Raw genomic sequence first — 18,854 nt, forward strand, 5'->3', positions numbered from 1 at the left:
CGTCGGTGTACAAAGTCAATTGCGCTGGGTGCAAGATAGGGCCCTTGAACTATAGAGCTAACAATTCAATATAAAATAAACAAATAAAAGAGCTTCTAATCTAATCTAGAATCTAATATGATTTTTTGTTTATTTCATAGTCTCTCTGAGTGCAGTATAACAGAAGGAGGTTATGTTGCTCTGTCTAAAGCTGTGAGATCAAACCCTTCACATCTGATAGAGCTGGATCTCACTGGAAATGATCCTGGACCATCAGGAGTCAAACTCATCTATGATTTAATACAAGACGCAAACTGTAAACTGAACACTGTGAGGTGAGTATATCCAGTTGTTTTTATATAGTTAAAGTTTTATCAAATCTTTGCAAAGCTTTGAATTGGATAAGTGTGATGTCATTTGTAACAATAAATAATTATGTGAACAGTCCTTTTAACTGGGTGATGTAATATGAACTGATTTTCTTCTGTAGATTCTTGAAGAGTCCTGATGCAGAAGCAGCTTGTGTTTCTCTGACTGATGTTCTGGGTGTGAATCCATTACTGCTGAAAGAACTGAATCTGAGTGACAATAAACTGAGAGATCTGGATGGAGAGAAACTCTCGGCTCTATTGATGGACTCTCATAGTACAGTGGAGAAAATCATGTGAGTTTCATATATATATATTATATTCAGGTTTGGGAAGTAACTGCTTACATCTACTGTAATAGAATAATGTAATCAGGACACAAATATGTGGAAGTGTTATCTATTGCAGTTGGAGTTATGATAAAAATGCATTTGTTTCTAGCATTAAGTATTACAACCAAAACATGAATAAAATGGCCAATCAGTCAAATGAGTCATCAAGTCTTGATTAACAGAAATATTAAACTGCAATAAAGATGCTTCTCTACATTAGATTAGTTCATAGTTCAGCACTAACATGGTATTAGTGTAAAATCATTTTTAACAGCAATGTGGTGTATTCTGATGGACCTGTATTCTCTGACAGTAGAGGTTCAGACAGGGTATGTGCAGTGTGCACTGTCAGAAAAAAGCTGGGGTGGTACACTTACATGTATACAAAACACAATATAATGTGTATGTAATCCTATTGTTTACGTTTAAAGGTAAAGTTAAATGTTTTGTACCTTTGTATTTTACTGTTACACAACAGGTGCTTAAGGTACAATAATGTACAGATTTTTTATGTGTTGCATACCCGTCAAGGTCCAAAAAGGAACCTGTAAGGGTAACAAACGAGCGACAGAAAGGGTACAGTTTTAAACTTTTTTTCCTGACAGTGTGGTGTTCCTCTTTAATGATATTGGACGCCTTTTGGAAGTGTAACAACGTAGGCAGATGTGTGTTTATTTTTTCTCTACTGTTTTATGACTGTTTGTCGAGGCTTTTTGTCAGCTGCTGAACAGTTTTCGCACCACAATAGTATCTCATTAATCAGAGCACTTTCAATGGAGCAACGGTAGAAGTAAATAAGTGCTGGAGAAGATGAACTTACCTGAGAGTTTTTAGGAAGTAAAGTCACGGCTGTGATAACCAGTGAATTTGTGTTTGTAGTCCAGCTAGTAGCTTTTAAGCTCTTCATAAAATCATGTATAGTAATTAAGTAAATTATGGCAGTCTTTAAATTTGTGTGCAAAGGTTGTGTTGAAATGACATGAATTTCAGTTTATGTAAGGGATAAACCATAGCTAGCTGCGCATTAATGCCCTTCGTGAGGTGGTTCTTTGCCTCCATGTCGTGCATTAAAATCCTTTAATGCACAGTTAGTCATGGATTATCACTTTCTTATACTCTTAATCATGAATAGCATAATAGGTATTTTCTATATACTAAACTGTAATAAACTGTATTTTAAATTAATTAAGATTTATAAATAAAAAAATATTTAAAATACTGATAAAAACATAAAACATAAAAACTCAGATAGAGCAATGCAGTGTGGAGGGATGGTAATGGTGTGGTCTATTGACCTATTTTATCTGAGTGGGTTGCTTTGATGTCCTTAAGAACTAGTCTTTTCCTGCCACTGGTCTGTAATCTTTAAGGCAGGTTAGGGCAGATTGCTTTGGAACTGACACTATGGTGGATGTTTTCATGAAGGTAAGAAAAGGAGAGAATGAGTCTCTAAGAACCTGTACAGAAACACAATGAGGGCCAGCTGTTGTTTTATAAAATATAAAGCTGATATTAGCAGGTCGTATTATGAATAAGTAACCTTCTAACCCTGATTCTTCTTCTTCATTTAGTACATCTAACAGACTGACGGACTTGTGTGTGTTATAAAGATCTGATGATGATGATGATGTTGTGTTATTGTGTTTAGAATGAATGAGTGTGAGCTGACAGAGAAACAGTGTTCAGCTGTAGCGTCTGTTCTCTCCTGTAAAACCCTCGTGAGAGAGATGAATCTGAACAACAGTCGTCTGCTGGATTCAGGACTCAGACACATCTGTGAGGGACTGAAGAATCCTCAGTGTCATCTCCACATACTCAAGTGAGTTCATCTATTACATCATCACACACACTCATGTACAACATCCATTAACACAACAATCATGACAGCCGCTGAAGAAAATAAGAGACCATTCCAAATTTTCATTTAATCAGCATTTCTAGATGTATTGTCGGTCATTTTATTCCAGTGTCTGTGGAATTTCAACAAAATCAAACAAATGTGAAACATATGACTGTCTGCTGATTTTTCCTCAGCACAATATTAGATTGATGTGTTTTTGTTGCTGTCTTTTTCAGTTTGAATAAGTGTGATCTTACAGAAGAAATGTGTTCAGCTTTGACTTCAGTTCTCAGTTCAGACAGCAGCAGTCTGCTGGAGCTTGATCTGAGTAACAATAATCTACAGGATTCAGGAGTGAAGCTGATCTCTGATGGACTGAAGAATCCAAACTGTAAACTACACATACTCAGGTGAGATGATGTTCAAAGTGAAACAACTACTAAGACTTCTTCATTGGTTCATTTATAATGTTTATCCGTGATCGTTTCTGTTCTAGTCTGTCTGAGTGCAGTATAACAGAAGAAGGTTACAGATGTTTGTCTGAAGCTGTGAGATCAAACCCTTCACATCTGATAGAGCTGGATCTCACTGGAAATGATCCTGGACCATCAGGAGTCAAACTCATCTATGATTTAATACAAGACACAAACTGTGAACTGAACACTGTGAGGTGAGTAAAGCTTTTTAATATTAAACATTAGTCACACATGTGAAGTCTGTTTTATGAAACTAGGTTGATCAGACAGTGTGTAACTGCAATATTTTTAGAAGGACCAGAGGAGAAATTTACTGAATTGTAATTCAAAGAAGAAAATGATTTGCATTAATTTAGTAAGAAACAAAACAATACAATCATTTTAAAGGATTAGTTAATTAATCATTTAGAATATAATTATTAACTACACTTTATTCTTGTGGAGGCTTTTGGTTTATCTCAAATAATTATAATTATTCACCTAAAGTATTATCAGTCTTTTGTCATGTAGACATAACTGTTTATAGTTTGCATTCCTTAGTAAAACATGAAGGATGAACGCTCGTGCGCTTTTTACTAGAATGAGCTTGTCTACATATTATTGTGGATTTATGTTCAGACTAAAAGTTTATTACCACTGTTACTGAGTGAATCCCAGCAGTGTTGTGTGCAGTGGAAAGGCAGCTTAAAACACAAAGAATGCTTGAAACTCTCTCAGAACTCTTTTGTCTCCAGTTTCACTGCAGTAAATATGATAGTCAAAAACTTCACTGGAGCTGTAAAGAATGATGTAAACAAGACACACCTTGATAACATATGATATGAACTAATCTTCTGTCTGTAGATTCTTGAAGAGTGATGATGCAGAAGCAGCTTGTGTTTATCTGACTGATGTTCTGGGTGTGAATCCATTACTGCTGAAAGAACTGAATCTGAGTGACAATAAACTGAGAGATCTGGATGGAGAGAAACTCTCGGCTCTATTGATGGACTCTCATAGTAAAGTGAAGAAAATCATGTGAGTTTCATATATTCAGTATAATACACCTTCATACATGTGTGTGTTATTAAGATCTGATGATGATGTTGTGTTATTGTGTTTAGATTGAATAACTGTGAGCTGACAGAGAAACAGTGTTCAGCTGTAGCGTCTGTTCTCTCCTGTAAAACCCTCGTGAGAGAGATGAATCTGAACAACAGTCGTCTGCTGGATTCAGGACTCAAACACATCTGTGAGGGACTGAAGAATCCTCAGTGTCATCTCCACATACTCAAGTGAGATCATCTATAACACACACTCCACACAACACAACAAACATGACAATATTATACCGACTGACATCTGTTCACCTGCAGTGGTAATGTACAAATAATATATTGCCAGTGTGTGTTTGCGTGTTTGCTGTAGATTATACGTCTCGGTCACTAAATTTGTGTGTTTATGTATTTGTGTGTTTTAACACTGATATCATTTTTTAAACACAATGAATTTTAATGTAGAATGCTCTAAATGTGGGATGAGATCCAGAACCAACTAAAATCCAAAGAAAACGTCATCATTGTCTCACAAGACAACGCTTGTAAACAGTTGTTGTTGAATTAGGTCCAATATGTGGTCCATTATTCAATACAAGAAATTAAATTCAGTTTTATTTATATATCACTTTCACAATGTGCATTGTTCAAAGGAGGCTTTACAGGAGAAGATAAAAAGAAAAAACATAAAAACGCAGAAAAGGTCAAACACAGATCAGTGTATGGTGTTTGTAGAACAAGCAAGATCATTCTAATAAAGAGATGTTAACAGAATTTATCAAACCTTTAAACTAATCTAATATCAGCAGTCTCCTGGTGAGCAAGCCAACACGACCCTGTGGTGACAAACCAAAACTCCAATGATGAATAAATGGAGAAAAAACCTCAGATGTGTCACAGTTACTTTTAATCAAAGTCAATGAGTTCAGAGTAAATGTTTATGAATAAAATGTTTAAATAACAAAAGTTTTGTATTGTGTTTCATAGACTCTCTGAGTGCAGTATAACAGAAGGAGGTTATGTTGCTCTGTCTGAAGCTGTGAGATCAAACCCTTCAGATCTGATAGAGCTGGATCTCACTGGAAATGATCCTGGACCATCAGGAGTCAAACTCATCTATGATTTAATACAAGACACAAACTGTGCACTGAACACTGTGAGGTGAGTGTTACTAAGATAATAATAATACCAATTGTTTTGATTTAGATCCTTCAAAAAATTGAGTATGTGTTTGAGTTATGATCTTGTGGTTTTATCTTTATCATTGCTATTCAAGGTTATCACAATAAATGTTCTTTAATAATGACACTGTTGTCTTCCGTCCGCAGGTTATTGAAAAGTTCTTCTGCAGAGAAAGCCTTTGAGTATCTGAAGACTCTTGATATAAATCCTTTACTCCAGAGAGAAGTGAATCTGAGTAATCGTGTACTAAATGACTCAAGAGTGAAACAGATCTGTGATCTACTGCAGGATAAACACTGTAAACTCAACACACTCATGTGAGGATTTAATCTTTATTTATTGTCTCTTTAAAACAAGGATGTAAGTGTATATATACATGCAGTAGCTGATGCAACCTTTAAAGGAAATAAAAGGACAGTTCATGTCAGAATTAATAATTGGTCGGAATTATGTTATTTATAATATATATATTTTTAAATAATAGTCTTCGCCCATTCAAGTAGATAGGACTGTGGTCTTGCCAGGGACATTACAAACATGACTGCTGAGTGGAAGTAGTTCCATAAACAGACTTTGGACCATCGAGTATGAATTTAACTGTAATTCTGTGTGTTTGATTACTGGGATTTATTATGATAACTGGGTTTGTTGGCACCAGTGGCACAGTAACGCTTCGGGCGTTGGACTCCCAGCTCCTGTTCCCTTTTCTCTCTTCTCACAATTTCCTGTCTCTCTATACTGTCCTGTCCATGTAAAAGAAGTAAAAGACAATAAAGATAAGTGGGTTTCTTTTTATTGTTATTGTAGTTGCAGCTGGTTTTTATTCTTCATCTTTTACTGAAACATGTTTGTAAATTGTGAAACAATTGTTGACAATCTGTTTCTCTTATTGAATGTTTCAGACTGAGGGATTGTGGTCTAACAGAAGAAAGTTGTTCATCTTTAGCTTCAGTCTTTAGATTAAACTCCAGTGTGACAGAACTTGACATGAACAACAATAAACTACTGGATTCAGGAGTGAAGAAACTACAGAAAGGACTTGAACATACCAACTGCAAACTGAAGAAACTCAGGTATCTACATTAAGAGAACACATGTTTAAAACAGTTCACTTGTTTCAATAAGTAAATTAATGTAAATCTTGTCAGCAGTAAAAATGAATTTTGTCTCCACTGACCAGAGAAGGAAGAAACAATGTAGTTGTGTTTTAACAATATAAAACAGTTTCAAAAAATATACATACTAGATGATCTTTAATATTTCAAATGTTTGTTTTCTAGTCTGTCTGAGTGCAGTATAACAGAAGGAGGTTATGTTGCTCTGGTTAAAGCTGTGAGATCAAACCCTTCACATCTGATAGAGCTGGATCTCACTGGAAATGATCCTGGACCATCAGGAGTCAAACTCATCTATAATTTAATACAAGACACAAACTGTGCACTGAACACTGTGAGGTGAGATGTGTTAAATTAATACATAAACAATCATATTCAGGCTAAATACAATATTTATAGAAAGTGTTTACTATTATATTAACACAATCTGTTGTTGCATTGAAGTGAATTCAACATTAAACAAGAGAAGTGTGTAAAGTGTTTTCATCAACACAAGCCAGAGTTTAATTAAACTTCATCTTCTACAACATATATTATATTTTATATTTGTAGAAACACCAATTCAGTTTAACTACATTTAACGTTTTTTGTAACTTTCTGTTTTCTGCAGATTATTGAAAAGTTCTTCTGCAGAGAAAGCCTTTGAGTATCTGAAGACTCTTGATATAAATCCTTTACTCCAGAGAGAAATTAATCTGAAGGATCATAAACTAGACGAGTCAAGAGTGAAACAGATCTGTGATCTACTGCAGGATAAACACTGTACACTCAACACACTGAGGTAAGTCTTTAAAGTGTTTGTTTATCATGACAATGGAAAAAACTCAACTTGCACAAATACAGAATCACAATCATTTGGGAACATTTCTTATCAAAACTCTCTGTTAAAGGTCCAGTGTATGAAATCTAGCATCGTCTAGCGGTGAGGTTGTGAATTGAAACCAATGGCTCATTCCGCCCCTCCATTTTTAAGCACTACGGTGGCTGACACACAACTAAAATGTTGTCACATGTTTGCTTCTTTGCTGAAGGAGATCATGTATTTAGGAAACACACTCTGTAGAGCAGTTTGTCCGTTTAGGGCTGCTGTAGAAACAACCGGAGAATTCCATGTAAGGGGACCCGCGGTGTGTGTAGATAGAAATAGCTCATTCTAAGATAAAGACATAACGCTTCATTATCTAAAGTCTTTATACACCTCTGAAGATATACAGTATGTTTGTATATTATATTAAATTTCTGTCATTGATCCTCCAGAAAATCACACACTGGACCTTTAAAGAGTGTTACAGACCATGTCTGGTAATAATGCAAAGATACTGGATATAAATAAGATAAGACACCGTTATTACGATTAATGATGATAGAATGTGACTCTAAATATGAAGTTGAACAAGTCTAAAGACTGATAATACTCTTGGCCTGAACTCTCTAAAGAGGCTTGTGTAACAGAGGTCAGCTAGTGAAGAGCTGTTCAGTGGGTAAACTTCACTCCTCGACCAACAGAGATGCTCTAGAGACAGACATTAGAGACTGTGATCTTTAGGCTCCTCTTTAGAACACCCGTCTCCCATCCGGACCGACGCTGGTTTTGGCCTGTGCAGACCGGGGCGATTAGAACTGGTTACACTTGCCAGCCTCTGGCTGAAGAGACCTCATAAAATGTGTTTTAGCTCAATTTTAACTTAAACAACAAGAGCTGTGGTGCAGATTTATGGTACAGTCGATGTCAGGTTTTATTGTTGCTTTGAAAATGTTTTATTAACCCTTAATAATATATGTCAGTAGTTGTTCTAAGAGAGCTTTGAACTTGTATTATTTTGATAAATCAGTAATTTTACATGTTCATCTCTTCACTGTACATCATGTCTACAGGTTATCTGGAGGCAGTAATACAAAGAAATGCATTGATGACCTGATTTCAGCTCTGTCTTCAAACTGTTCTCAACTGAGACATCTGAACCTGAGTAATAATAAACTAGGAACTTCAGGGGTTAATAAACTCTCTGATCTACTGAAAAATCCACAATGCAAACTGAGAACATTAGTGTAAGTACACAAGTTACAGTTTAAATAAAAACGATAAAATGGTCAAATAGTGTTTTTCTTAACATTGTATTTTCATAATTTAAATTGATAGTAACAGTAAACTCATATTGTGTTATTGTGTTCTGCTTCTAGTACAGTTATATGTTATGTGTACACATGAGTTAAGTTACACATCAGTAACTGATGACCAGATCTGATCAATCTTACTTTATCTCTACAGATTGTGTGAAAGCAGTATAGATAAGAAACAGTTGAACGTCCTGATTCAAGCTTTGTGTTTAAACCCTTCACACCTGAAAGAACTGAACCTCAGTCAGAATAAAATCAAAGACGCTGAAGTCGAACATTTAGGTCATCTACTGAAACAGTGTGAACTGGAGAAACTGGAGTGAGTCATATTCAGTCACATAATAAAAGCAGAATTATTCTTTAGATTACTGATGTTGTGTGATCTGATAAAAGATAGTCTGTGTATGTGTGTGTCTGTGTGGGTTTGGCTTTATGCTTTAAATTCTTTAAAATGAACAGTCACACATTATATAGTGTTTTTATTTACAATGTATTGTATTTACATTATAGTTTAACCACGAATTACACACTACACTGAGAAAAAAACACTCACATACCATTTCATGTTTTCTTTTTTTTGATAATCAAAAGACTTAATTTAATGCATTAGATACAAAACATAGGACACAATGGCTTTCAGCATTCTGAACTGGAACAGCAGGGTTAAAAGCAGACGGTGGGACTTGACCTGCCCATCTTTTCAATTCATGTTAAAGCAGCACTATAGAACTTTTGCTCACATGTTCCCCCGTGTGGTTGATAAGCGCTATTGTCTGTTACCAGTGTCGTGAATAATGTTGCTTTATAAGGTTCCTGTGAGCATCACAATACACGTGAATTTGTTGCTTTAACACAACTCATTTTATTTCTCTTTCTCTCTGCAGGTTGTGTGGATGCAGTCTTACAGAGAAACAGTGTGGTGGTCTGATTTCAGCTCTGTGTTTAAACCCTTCACACCTGAAACATCTGAACCTCAGTCAGAATGAAATCAAAGACACTGAAGTGAAACATTTAGGTCATCTACTGAAACACTGTGAACTGGAGAAACTGGAGTGAGTCATATTCAGTCACATAATAAAAGCAGAATTATTTCTTAGATTACTGATGTTGTGTGATCTGATAAAAGATAGTCTGTGTATGTGTGTGTGTCTGTGTGGGTTTTGCTTTATGCTTTAAATTCTTTAAAATGACCAGTAACACATTATATAGTGTTTTTATTTACAATGTATTGTATTTACATTATAGTTTAACCATGAATTACACACTACACTGAGAAGAAAACACCTCTCATACACCATTTAATATTTTCTTTTTTTTTATAATAAAAATACTTATTTTAATGCATTAGATATAAAACATAGGACAAAATGGCTTTCAGGATTCTGAACTAGAACAGCAGGGTTAAAAGCAACGGTGGGAATTGACCTGCCCATCTTTTCAATTCATGTTAAAGCAGCACTATAGAACTTTTGCTCACAGGTTCCCCGTGTGGTTGATAAGCGCTATTGTCTGTTACCAGTGTTGTGAATAATGTTGCTTTATAAGCTTCCCATGAGCATCACAATACACATGAATTTGTTGCTTTAACACAACTCATTTTATTTCTCTTTCTCTCTGCAGGTTGTGTGGATGCAGTCTTGCAGAGGACCAGTGTGCTCACCTGATTTCAGCTCTGTGTTTAAACCCTTCACACCTGAAACACCTGAACCTCAGTGGAAATAAACCGGGAAAATTAGGAGTCGAAGTTGTATGTGATCTCCTGAAACAATCAAAATGTAAACTGAAGAAACTGAAGTGAGTCTTATTGAATTGTAAAAATTAATAATTTTGATGATTGACAGATCTATCAGAGAATAATTGTTATTGACTCTTTAAAATCAGTGCAAACCGAGTCATTGTATCCTCACTGTTATATGAAGAGGCTGAATTTTCATCATGTGGAACTGTGTTTGTGATGTCATTTTGTGTTTGTGACGTCTTTTTGTGTTTGTTGTCTTTCTAGACTGAATGGCTGTAACATTACAGATGTTTCATGTTTGACTGAGACACAAGCAGTGAGACGTTTGAAGGTTCTTGATCTGAGCAACAATAAACTAGGAAACTCAGAGATGAAGCTGCGTGAGATGCTAAAAGACTCTAACTGTAAACTAAGGTCAGTAAACTGAAGGATTTACACATTGATAATAATTTCATCAGATTGGACTATGAGCTGTATAACATGTTTCTGTCTGAGATGTGCGTTGTAAACTTCAGCTGGTCATTAAGCATCACTCTGTCACATGATGAAATGAGCAGGTAGAGACAGAAGATCTAAGTTCAGGAGTATTAATAGAAACACACTGGGAAACACAAGGAACATCTGTTCACTGGCAACACCGAACACTGACTGACAAAAGCACAAGAGAAACAAACAAGGCACAATAGGAGCAGGGAAGACACATGTGCCTAACAGACCTAATAGGTGTTAGAGTTCAGGATCGTAGTTTAATGGTCCCATTGTTTTATTGTGTGTTTTTTATTATTGAAATGTTTTCTTTTGTTTATGATTCTCCTTACAGACTAAAGAGTCAAGGTTGGTCCTCATGGGTCTCATTCTCTTGGATGTCTGGAAAATCAGCAACACAAGGGGATGAATCACCATCATCAGAAGAGGAAGATGAGGACACTTTATCTCAAAAGAGTACTGTGTCTTAAATTCAATTACATTTTAAAAATGAAATAAGTTATAAATTATGATTTCTGTATGTGTGTTTAAACTCATTTGAACAGTTTGATCTATATGATCTGAACTATGAATCAGCTGGATTTGTAATCAATGCATAAATGACCTAACTGTATTTTTTTTTTTACACCATTTGTACAGTTTAACATATTCAAATGTGTGACAACTGCAAAAACACAGTTTGCATGATTTGATTAGTTGTGTAGGAACAAAGTGTTGAGTGGCTTTATGGAAGAGTAGATGGCTTGTTGCTGTCGTGTACAATGTGGAAATCAGGATAGCAGAAAATAACACAAATCTGCACAAATGTATTTCCATAGAGAGCAGGTGAAAACAAAACTGTTTTGAGAGAGGTGAGAGCGATCTGATGTGCAGATACTGTGTTGTGTAAATAGATGCTTGATGCATCTAACACACTTCATTATAACAGAAATGACATTTTCATTTTGTCTTTTCTATTTTGTTGACAACATATCGATTTATAAATCATTTCACATAATGGGGGTTTCTTTAAAAAGCCTAGACTTCACTGTTTACTTTCATAGTAACATCTGCTCCTGAATGCAATTTTAAATCAATTTCACAGACAGTTTATCAATATGAACTAAAATTGGTAAAAAAGCTCAAAATATTACAAGTGGATAGTTTGTGATGTGAACTCGAAACTGATAAAACAAATGAAATACTCTGTTCCAGGAACAGTGACAGAGAGAGAAGAAGCGGTCCTATCACAAGATCACACTGTTGATGATCATAAAGAAGAAGATGCTAAGGATGAGAGTGAAGGTGAGACCAGAGTACCACTATATATGGTTTATGCATCTAACACACTTTATTATAACAGAAATGACATTTTCATTTTGTCTTTTCCATTTTTTTGACAACATATCGATTTATCGATTTATAAGTCATTTCACATAATGGGGGTTTCTTTAAAAAGCCTAAACTTTACTGTTTACTTTCATAGTAACATCTGCTCCTGAATGCAATTTTAAATCAATTTTTACAGACAGTTTATCAATATGAACTTAAATTGGGAAAAAAGCTCAAAATATTACAAGTGTATAGTTTGTTATGTGAACTCGAAACTGATAAAACAAATGAAATACTCTGTTCCAGGAACAGTGACACAGAGAGAAGAAGCGGTCCTATCACAAGATCACACTGTTGATGATCATAAAGAAGAAGATGCTAAGGATGAGAGTGAAGGTGAGATCAGAGTACCACTATATATGGTTTATGCATCTAACACACTTCATTATAACAGAAATGACATTTTCATTTTGTCTTTTCCATTTTTATGACAACTTATCGATTTATAAATCATTTCACATAATGGGGGTTTCTTTAAAAAGCCTAGACTTCACTGTTTACTTTCATAGTAACATCTGCTCCTGAGTGCAATTTTAAATCAATTTCACAGACAGTTTAGGCAAGACAAGTTTATTTATATAGCACATTTCATACACAAGTGCAATTCAAAGTTTTTTACATAAAATGATTGACAGAAAGAAATAAAACGTGCCTTTAAAACTCAAATGATTTAAGATCACAAAAACTTTAGATTTTAAGAAACAATAAAACAGCAATAAAATTGATTAAAAACGTGAGTGTTTATATAAAAATAATAAGAGCAAAATAAAAATACATTGGAAATAAAAGTGCAGTTGATGTAAAGCAGCACAGTGCTCAGGTTGTGAATGCACAGTTCACAGTGCACAGTATAGTTTATATAAATCAAAATTGGAAAAAAAGCTCAAAATATTACAAGTGGATAGTTTGTGATGTGAACTCGAAACTGATAAAACAAATGAAATACTCTGTTCCAGGAACAGTGACACAGGGAGAAGAAGCGGTCCTATCACAAGATCACACTGTTGATGATCATAAAGAAGATGCTAAGGATGAGAGTGAAGGTGAGATCAGAGTACCACTATATATGGTTTATGCATCTAACACACTTTATTATAACAGAAATGACATTTTCATTTTGTCTTTTCCATATTTATGACAACATATCGATTTATAAAACATGTCACATAATGGGGGTTTCTTTACAAAGTCTAGACTTCACTGTTTACTTTCATAGTAACATCTGCTCCTGAATGCAATTTTAAGTGAATTTCACAGACAGTTTATCAATATGAACTAAAATTGTGAAAAAAAGCTCAAAATATTACAAGCGTATAGATTGTTATGTGAACTCGAAACTGATAAAACAAATGAAATACTCTGTTTCAGGAACAGTGACACAGAGAGAAGAAGCGGTCCTATCACAAGATCACACTGTTGATGATCATAAAGAAGATGCTAAGGATGAGAGTGAAGGTGAGACCAGAGTACCACTATATATGGTTTATGCATCTAACACACTTTATTATAACAGAAATGACATTTTCATTTTGTCTTTTCCATTTTTTTGACAACTTATCGATTTATTAGTCATTTCACATAATGGGGATTTCTTTAAAAAGCCTAGACTTCACTGTTTACTTTCATAGTAACATCTGCTCCTGAGTGCAATTTTAAATCAATTTCACAGACAGTTTATTAATGTGAACTAAAATTTGGAAAAAGCTCAAAATATTACAAGTGGATAGTTTGTTATGTTAACTCGAAACTGATAAAACAAATGAAATACTCTGTTCCAGGAACAGTGACACAGGGAGAAGAAGCGGTCCTATCACAAGATCACACTGTTGATGATCATAAAGAAGATGCTAAGGATGAGAGTGAAGGTGAGATCAGAGTACCACTATATATGGTTTATGCATCTAACACACTTCATTATAACAGAAATGACATTTTCATTTTGTCTTTTCCATTTTTATGACAACATATCGATTTATAAGTCATTTCACATAATGGGGGTTTCTTTAAAAAGCCTAGACTTCACTGTTTACTTTCATAGTAACATCTGCTCCTGAGTGCAATTTTAAATCAATTTCACAGACAGTTTAGGCAAGACAAGTTTATTTATATAGCACATTTCATACACAAGTGCAATTCAAAGTTTTTTACATAAAATGATTGACAGAAAGAAATAAAACGTGCCTTTAAAACTCAAATGATTTAAGATCACAAAAACTTTAGATTTTAAGAAACAATAAAACAGCAATAAAATTGATTAAAAACGTGAGTGTTTATATAAAAATAATAAGAGCAAAATAAAAATACATTGGAAATAAAAGTGCAGTTGATGTAAAGCAGCACAGTGCTCAGGTTGTGAATGCACAATTCACAGTGCACAGTATAGTTTATATAAATCAAAATTGGAAAAAAAGCTCAAAATATTACAAGTGGATAGTTTGTGTTGTGAACTCGAAACTGATAAAACAAATGAAATACTCTGTTTCAGGAACAGTGACACAGAGAGAAGAAGCGGTCCTATCACAAGATCACACTGTTGATGATCATAAAGAAGATGCTAAGGATGAGAGTGAAGGTGAGACCAGAGTACCACTATATATGGTTTATGCATCTAACACACTTTATTATAACAGAAATGACATTTTCATTTTGTCTTTTCCATATTTATGACAACATATCGATTTATAAAACATGTCACATAATGGGGGTTTCTTTACAAAGTCTAGACTTCACTGTTTACTTTCATAGTAACATCTGCTCCTGAGTGCAATTTTAAGTGAATTTCACAGACAGTTTATCAATATGAACTAAAATTGTGAAAAAAAGCTCAAAATATTACAAGCGTATAGATTGTTATGTGAACTCGAAACTGATAAAACAAATGAAATACTCTGTTCCAGGAACAGTGACAAAGGGAGAAGAATCGGTCCTATCACAAGATCACACTGTTGATGATCATAAAGAAGATGCTAAGGATGAGAGTGAAGGTGAGACCAGAGTACCACTATATATGGTTTATGCATCTAACACACTTTATTATAACAGAAATGACATTTTCATTTTGTCTTTTCCATTTTTTTGACAACTTATCGATTTATTAGTCATTTCACATAATGGGGATTTCTTTAAAAAGCCTAGACTTCACTGTTTACTTTCATAGTAACATCTGCTCCTGAGTGCAATTTTAAATCAATTTCACAGACAGTTTAGGCAAGACAAGTTTATTTATATAGCACATTTCATACACAAGTGCAATTCAAAGTTTTTTACATAAAATGATTGACAGAAAGAAATAAAACGTGCCTTTAAAACTCAAATGATTTAAGATCACAAAAACTTTAGATTTTAAGAAACAATAAAACAGCAATAAAATTGATTAAAAACGTGAGTGTTTATATAAAAATAATAAGAGCAAAATAAAAATACATTGGAAATAAAAGTGCAGTTGATGTAAAGCAGCACAGTGCTCAGGTTGTGAATGCACAATTCACAGTGCACAGTATAGTTTATATAAATCAAAATTGGAAAAAAAGCTCAAAATATTACAAGTGGATAGTTTGTGTTGTGAACTCGAAACTGATAAAACAAATGAAATACTCTGTTCCAGGAACAGTGACACAGGGAGAAGAAGCGGTCCTATCACAAGATCACACTGTTGATGATCATAAAGAAGATGCTAAGGATGAGAGTGAAGGTGAGACCAGAGTACCACTATATATGGTTTATGCATCTAACACACTTTATTATAACAGAAATGACATTTTCATTTTGTCTTTTCCATATTTATGACAACATATCGATTTATAAAACATGTCACATAATGGGGGTTTCTTTACAAAGTCTAGACTTCACTGTTTACTTTCATAGTAACATCTGCTCCTGAGTGCAATTTTAAGTGAATTTCACAGACAGTTTATCAATATGAACTAAAATTGTGAAAAAAAGCTCAAAATATTACAAGCGTATAGATTGTTATGTGAACTCGAAACTGATAAAACAAATGAAATACTCTGTTCCAGGAACAGTGACAAAGGGAGAAGAATCGGTCCTATCACAAGATCACACTGTTGATGATCATAAAGAAGATGCTAAGGATGAGAGTGAAGGTGAGACCAGAGTACCACTATATATGGTTTATGCATCTAACACACTTTATTATAACAGAAATGACATTTTCATTTTGTCTTTTCCATTTTTTTGACAACTTATCGATTTATTAGTCATTTCACATAATGGGGATTTCTTTAAAAAGCCTAGACTTCACTGTTTACTTTCATAGTAACATCTGCTCCTGAGTGCAATTTTAAATCAATTTCACAGACAGTTTATCAATATGAACTAAAATTGGTAAAAAAGCTCAAAATATTACAAGTGGATAGTTTGTTATGTGAACTCGAAACTGATAAAACAAATGAAATACTCTGTTCCAGGAACAGTGACACAGAGAGAAGAAGCGGTCCTATCACAAGATCACACTGTTGATGATCATAAAGAAGATGCTAAGGATGAGAGTGAAGGTGAGACCAGAGTACCACTATATATGGTTTATGCATCTAACACACTTTATTATAACAGAAATGACATTTTCATTTTGTCTTTTCCATTTTTATGACAACTTATCGATTTATAAATCATTTCACATAATGGGGATTTCTTTAAAAAGCCTAGACTTCACTGTTTACTTTCATAGTAACATCTGCTCCTGAGTGCAATTTTAAATCAATTTCACAGACAGTTTATCAATATGAACTAAAATTGTGAAAAAAAGCTCAAAATATTACAAGCGTATAGATTGTTATGTGAACTCGAAACTGATAAAACAAATGAAATACTCTGTTTCAGGAACAGTGACACAGAGAGAAGAAGCGGTCCTATCACAAGATCACACTGTTGATGATCATAAAGAAGATGCTAAGGATGAGAGTGAAGGTGAGACCAGAGTACCACTATATATGGTTTATGCATCTAACACACTTTATTATAACAGAAATGACATTTTCATTTTGTCTTTTCCATTTTTTTGACAACTTATCGATTTATTAGTCATTTCACATAATGGGGATTTCTTTAAAAAGCCTAGACTTCACTGTTTACTTTCATAGTAACATCTGCTCCTGAGTGCAATTTTAAATCAATTTCACAGACAGTTTATCAATATGAACTAAAATTTGGAAAAAGCTCAAAATATTACAAGTGGATAGTTTGTTATGTTAACTCGAAACTGATAAAACAAATGAAATACTCTGTTCCAGGAACAGTGACACAGAGAGAAGAAGCGGTCCTATCACAAGATCACACTGTTGATGATCATAAAGAAGATGCTAAGGATGAGAGTGAAGGTGAGACCAGAGTACCACTATATATGGTTTATGCATCTAACACACTTTATTATAACAGAAATGACATTTTCATTTTGTCTTTTCCATTTTTATGACAACTTATCGATTTATAAATCATTTCACATAATGGGGATTTCTTTAAAAAGCCTAGACTTCACTGTTTACTTTCATAGTAACATCTGCTCCTGAGTGCAATTTTAAATCAATTTCACAGACAGTTTATCAATATGAACTAAAATTGGTAAAAAAGCTCAAAATATTACAAGTGGATAGTTTGTTATGTGAACTCGAAACTGATAAAACAAATGAAATACTCTGTTCCAGGAACAGTGACACAGGGAGAAGAAGCGGTCCTATCACAAGATCACACTGTTGATGATCATAAAGAAGATGCTAAGGATGAGAGTGAAGGTGAGATCAGAGTACCACTATATATGGTTTATGCATCTAACACACTTCATTATAACAGAAATGACATTTTCATTTTGTCTTTTCCATTTTTATGACAACATATCGATTTATAAGTCATTTCACATAATGGGGGTTTCTTTAAAAAGCCTAGACTTCACTGTTTACTTTCATAGTAACATCTGCTCCTGAGTGCAATTTTAAATCAATTTCACAGACAGTTTATTAATGTGAACTAAAATTTGGAAAAAGCTCAAAATATTACAAGTGGATAGTTGGTTATGTTAACTCGAAACTGATAAAACAAATGAAATACTCTGTTCCAGGAACAGTGACAGAGAGAGAAGAAGCGGTCCTAGCACAAGATCACACTGTTGATGATCATAAAGAAGATGCTAAGGATGAGAGTGAAGGTGAGACCAGAGTACCACTATATATGGTTTATGCATCTAACACACTTCATTATAACAGAAATGACATTTTCATTTTGTCTTTTCCATTTTTATGACAACTTATCGATTTATAAATCATTTCACATAATGGGGATTTCTTTAAAAAGCCTAGACTTCACTGTTTACTTTCATAGTAACATCTGCTCCTGAGTGCAATTTTAAATCAATTTCACAGACAGTTTAGGCAAGACAAGTTTATTTATATAGCACATTTCATACACAAGTGCAATTCAAAGTTTTTTACATAAAATGATTGACAGAAAGAAATAAAACGTGCCTTTAAAACTCAAATGATTTAAGAACACAAAAACTTTAGATTTTAAGAAACAATAAAACAGCAATAAAATTGATTAAAAACGTGAGTGTTTATATAAACATAATAAGAGCAAAATAAAAATACATTGGAAATAAAAGTGCAGTTGATGTAAAGCAGCACAGTGCTCAGGTTGTGAATGCACAGTTCACAGTGCACAGTATAGTTTATATAAATCAAAATTGGGAAAAAAGCTCAAAATATTACAAGTGGATAGTTTGTGATGTGAACTCGAAACTGATAAAACAAATGAAATACTCTGTTCCAGGAACAGTGACACAGGGAGAAGAAGCGGTCCTATCACAA

At 34.0% G+C, this 18,854-nt stretch overlaps 1 protein-coding gene across 1 annotated transcript in view; it reads left to right on the forward strand.

Annotated features, from left to right (window-relative positions):
- Nucleotides 1-18,854, forward strand: part of LOC130436438 (uncharacterized) — a 210,278-nt gene that overhangs the window by 98,277 nt on the left and 93,147 nt on the right. Inside the window, exons 54-60 of the mRNA XM_056767084.1 lie at nucleotides 141-314; nucleotides 470-643; nucleotides 2,328-2,498; nucleotides 2,756-2,929; nucleotides 3,016-3,189; nucleotides 3,839-4,012; nucleotides 4,099-4,269. Of these exons, the coding sequence (XP_056623062.1) occupies nucleotides 141-314; nucleotides 470-643; nucleotides 2,328-2,498; nucleotides 2,756-2,929; nucleotides 3,016-3,189; nucleotides 3,839-4,012; nucleotides 4,099-4,269 (1,212 nt within the window). The remainder of the gene's footprint in view (nucleotides 1-140; nucleotides 315-469; nucleotides 644-2,327; nucleotides 2,499-2,755; nucleotides 2,930-3,015; nucleotides 3,190-3,838; nucleotides 4,013-4,098; nucleotides 4,270-18,854) is intronic.

This window comes from Triplophysa dalaica, chromosome 15 (assembly GCF_015846415.1).
Source record: "Triplophysa dalaica isolate WHDGS20190420 chromosome 15, ASM1584641v1, whole genome shotgun sequence".
Lineage (NCBI taxonomy): Eukaryota > Metazoa > Chordata > Actinopteri > Cypriniformes > Nemacheilidae > Triplophysa > Triplophysa dalaica.